The sequence below is a fragment of the Triticum urartu genome, chromosome 5, assembly GCF_003073215.2.
Source record: "Triticum urartu cultivar G1812 chromosome 5, Tu2.1, whole genome shotgun sequence".
Classification (NCBI taxonomy): Eukaryota; Viridiplantae; Streptophyta; class Magnoliopsida; order Poales; family Poaceae; genus Triticum; species Triticum urartu.
Window position 1 is genome coordinate 549,975,816 of NC_053026.1, and position 4,212 is coordinate 549,980,027.

Sequence of the window (4,212 nt, forward strand, 5' to 3'; positions counted from 1 at the left end):
AGGAGGAGCGTTGACAAAGAAGCAGAATGGCCATGTGAGCAGAGTCAACGCAGGTGTGCCTTCCCTAGCCGCGGTGGTTCCTAGTTGCAACCCTACCCAGACCCAACCGAGGCCGACACGACACCCCACTATTTTGCCTCTGGCGAGATGCCCGCCCTAGTAGCACCGAGAGGCGCCTCGATCTCGCGCATCCATGCGGGTGTGCCTTCCCCGGTGGCCACGACCCCCACCCTCACCCTCGTCCCCGGCCGACCATGGGAATAAACGGAACCTTCCGTTCGGCGACGCCCAACCCAATAGGGCCGACGCCTCAGCGGCCGGCCTATAAGATCCCACCTCCTCGACGGTCAAGTAACTCCGTCGATACTCGATAGGATCGTCATAGCTGGAGCCTGGAGAGACGATGCTCAATGGCGCCCTCTTCTTGCTCGTCTGCGCGGCCGCACGAGCTGCTGCTTCGGGCGGAGACGGTGAGAGCCTCCAAAGCTACCGCTATTCCTAGCATGGTTAATCAGTTAGGTTAGGTACATTGTCTTAGCATTGTCTGACACGCGATGCCATGCGAGCTGCAGGCCCGCTGCTGAACGGGAACTTCGAGTGCGCGCCCAACAGGTCCCAGATGAACGGCTCGAGGGTGATGGCGGCGAACGCGATCCCGTACTGGAAGGTCACCGGCTTCGTGGAGTACATCGAGTCCGGCGCGAGGCAGGGCGACATGGTCCTGACGGTGCCGGAAGGCCGGCACGCCGTGCAGCTGGGCACCGACTCCTCCATCCGGCAGCAGCTCAGCGTGACGCGCGGCAAGTACTACTCCATCACCTTCAGCGCCGCGCGCACCTGCGCCCAGTCCGAGAGGCTTAAGGTGTCGGTCGTCCCCGGCGACGACGTCGTGGCCGACGAGCTCCCCGTCCAGACGGTGTACACCAGCAGCGGCTGGGACTCCTACTCCTGGGCCTTCAAGGCCAAGCAGGGCGTCGTGTCGTTCATCATCCACCACGGGGACGACCATGCGGAGGACCCCGCGTGCGGTCCCGTCATCGACTGCGTCGCCATTAGAGCGCTCAATCCTCCTCGAGCCACCCGCAGTGAGAACAAAGTTCCGATGATCTCGTCTGTGCTTAGTAAACGATTCTTTGTGACGGAATTAACGTGATCTGTGCAGACAACATGCTGATAAATGGGGACTTCGAGGAGGGGCCATACATCACCCCGGGCTCGCCTTGGGGGGTCCTGGTGCCGCCCATGGACGAAGACGACACCTCGCCGCTGCCGGGCTGGATGGTCATGTCCTACTCCAAGGTGGTCAAGTACATCGACTCGGCGCACTTCCGGGTGCCGCACGGCGCCCGCGCCGTGGAGCTGGTGGCCGGCGTGGAGGTCGCGCTGGTCCAGGAGGTGGCCACCGTCCCCGGCAGCTCGTGCAGGCTGCAGTTCTCGGTGGGCGACGCGGCCAACGGGTGCGTGGCGTCGCCCATGCGCGTGCAGGTGGCCACGGCGCGCGGGAGCAAGAGCGTGCCGTACAACTCGAAGGGCACGGGCGGGTACACGCGCGACGCGCTCGACTTCACGGCGGACGGCAACACCACGCGGGTGGTGTTCTACAGCTCGGGCTACCACACCACGTCCGACGGCAGCGGCACGCTCTGCGGGCCCGTCATCGACGACGTCTCGCTCGTCTGCATTTCACGCCCGCATGCTCGCCGGTTGCTCCGCTGATGCGTTGCACGTGCTGCTAGAGTGTGATTTTTTCGGGAGAGCGGCTGCTGGGAAGTGGAAAATCACTCCTGTTCCTTCTTTTCGTAAGAAATAGTCGACCCTCCATGCGTTGTTTCGTAACAACAAACTACTCCATACTCATGGAGCATACAGAAAACAGATCAAATCATCAGTTTAATTCACGAGCATGAACGTAACAAGCGGCTTCTAGGACGAATGTCTTTTATGCGAAACAATATGTGGTTGGATGGCTAGGTGGATAGTCGTATCTGAACCCATCAGGTTTCAAGTCATGGTGCTCATGGGTTCAAGATCTGCCAGGCGGTCGGTCGTCAGTCCTCGGCTTTGCAGCTACGTCGCTGGGTAGTCGGTTGGCGGCGGCGGCGGTGTGAGGTCTCTTGGACAGTGACCCCAATTCCATGGAGGTGCGGAGATGGGCTACGCGTGGATGCAAATCTTGCACAACTTCTGCCTGGCCGGCGATGATGGCATCCTTGATGTCATTCTCCTCCTTGAAGGCATCGCTTAGCGTGTTCACCTTTCCTCTCGCTCTCTTAGAGTTGGTGGATGTCTCAAGGCGAAAGCCTTGATTCGGCTCTTCGATCGGCACCATGGCGCTGTCCTCGACGTCGCTCCTCTGTTGGGAGCATTGTTCTTGAGACGCGTTGGCTCCTCGTTGCTCTCCTCCGGTGTTCGCCACTGTCCTCTTTTGATCCGTCATGGTGCTATGTACCCCCGTCGTCGGTGTTTCCAAGATGGTGGCTTTCCGGAGCGGATCGTGCTTGCCATCCATCTGTCACTTTCTCTTAGGCGCTTAAGGTGGATGGTGCGTCGACAAGTGAAGTTCTGCAGCAGTTGGTGGTCTCGGAGATGCCCGGCGTCGGCCGAGACGCGGTTTGGTGTATCTTTTTTGGATAGCTCTTTGGTGTTGTAGCTCGCTTTGCCTGGTGTTTGTCCTTGGTCCAGCCGTGTGTGTTGTTCGTGCTACACTCGCTGTTTGCATCAAGTGGTAGCTTTCTTGTAACTTATATTCTGCCTTCTAAGCTATGGTATGCCTAGGCGTACTCTCAAAAAAAAGTCCTGATGCTCACATTTATTTCTGGATTTTCAGAGATGCACGTTCAGGGAGGAGACATCCCCGTTGAAAGTGCAACTATCCCTAGGTGGTTTTGGTAATTCATAACAACATATAGCTCATTGAGCTAATACTATTCCAAGATAATTATTTCAGGAAAGCTCAATGATTGGCATGGCATGGATGTGAAAGTGGAACCCTCAAAATGCTAAGGACAAAGGATTGGCTCAAGCTCAAAAGCTCAAGACTCTTCATTTTATATTTTAGTGATCCAAGATCACATTGAGTCTTTAGGAAAAGACAATACTATCAAGGAGGGATGAGGTGTTGCTTAATGAGCCTATTGCTTCATGTGCTTAGTGATATGCTCCAAAACCCTCAACTACTTTCCCATATCCACATATGACCTAAACCCTAAGCCAAACTCGGTCCTACCGATTCTTCCTATCCGGCGCCACCGAGTTTCACTTGCCATTAGCCACTGCCAAAACCCTAGCAATTCGGTTCTACCGATAAGGATCTCGGTCTTACCGAGATGGGGTTGCAAACTCTCTGTTTCCCTTTCGTAACTTTTCGGTCTCACCGAAAGAGCGAATCGGTCCCACCGAGATTGCAATGTAAACTCAGTGTTTCCCCTTTGTAACTTTTCGGTCTCACCGAGTTCCACTCGGTCTCACCGAAAGAGCAAATCGGTCCCACCGAGTTTGCCTGACTAACTCTCTGGTTAGCTAATTACCAAATTCGGTCTCACCGAGTTTGTGTAATCGGTCTCACCGAGATTACGTTATGCCCAAACCCTAACCATATCGGTCCTACCGAGTTGCATGTCAGTCCCACCGAAAATCTCTAACGGTCACTAGGTTTACATTTTCGGTCAGACCGAATTTATTGATTCGGTCCCACCGAGATTGGAAAACCGTGTAACGGTTGGATTTTGTGTGGAGGCTATATATACCCCTCCACCTCCTTCTCATTCGAAGAGAGAGCCATCAGAACACACACACAATTCCAACTCATATGTTCTGAGAGAGAACCACCTACTCATGTGTTGAGACCAAGATATTCCATTCCTACCATATGAATCTTGATCTCTAGCCTTCCCCAAGTTGCTTTCCACTCAAATCTTCTTTCCACCAAATCCAAATCCTATGAGAGAGAGAGTTGAGTGTTGGGGAGACTATCATTTGAAGCACAAGAGCAAGGAGTTCATTACCTACACACCATTTGTTACTTCTTGGAGAGTGGTGTCTCCTAGATTGGCTAGGTGTCACTTGGGAGCCTCCGACAAGATTGTGGAGTTGAACCAAGGAGTTTGTAAGGGCAAGGAGATCGCCTACTTCGTGAAGATCTACCGCTAGTGAGGCAAGTCCTGTGTGGGCGATGGCCATGGTGGGATAGACAAGGTTGCTTCTTCGTGGACC

General features: G+C 54.7%; 1 protein-coding gene across 1 annotated transcript; it reads left to right on the forward strand.

The window, feature by feature from the left end:
* Window positions 1-223: 223 nt before the first annotated feature.
* LOC125510589 lies at window positions 224-1,819 on the forward strand. Its single transcript, XM_048675808.1, has 3 exons — window positions 224-470; window positions 573-1,085; window positions 1,163-1,819. The coding sequence occupies exons 1-3, from the start codon at window positions 404-406 to the stop codon at window positions 1,714-1,716; spliced, it is 1,134 nt and encodes a 377-aa protein (XP_048531765.1). The 5' UTR covers window positions 224-403; the 3' UTR covers window positions 1,717-1,819.
* The last annotated feature ends 2,393 nt before the right edge of the window (window positions 1,820-4,212 follow it).

What these genes read in the sequence shown, in the direction of transcription:
- LOC125510589 (XM_048675808.1), top strand. Translation starts at nt 404, where the DNA reads ATGCTCAATGGCGCCCTCTTCTTGCTCGTCTGCGCGGCCGCACGAGCT. An exon ending in TGCTGCTTCGGGCGGAGACG is followed by an intron (nt 471 to 572) that starts GTGAGAGCCTCC and finishes TGCGAGCTGCAG; the next exon opens with GCCCGCTGCTGAACGGGAAC. An exon ending in TCCTCCTCGAGCCACCCGCA is followed by an intron (nt 1,086 to 1,162) that starts GTGAGAACAAAG and finishes TGATCTGTGCAG; the next exon opens with ACAACATGCTGATAAATGGG.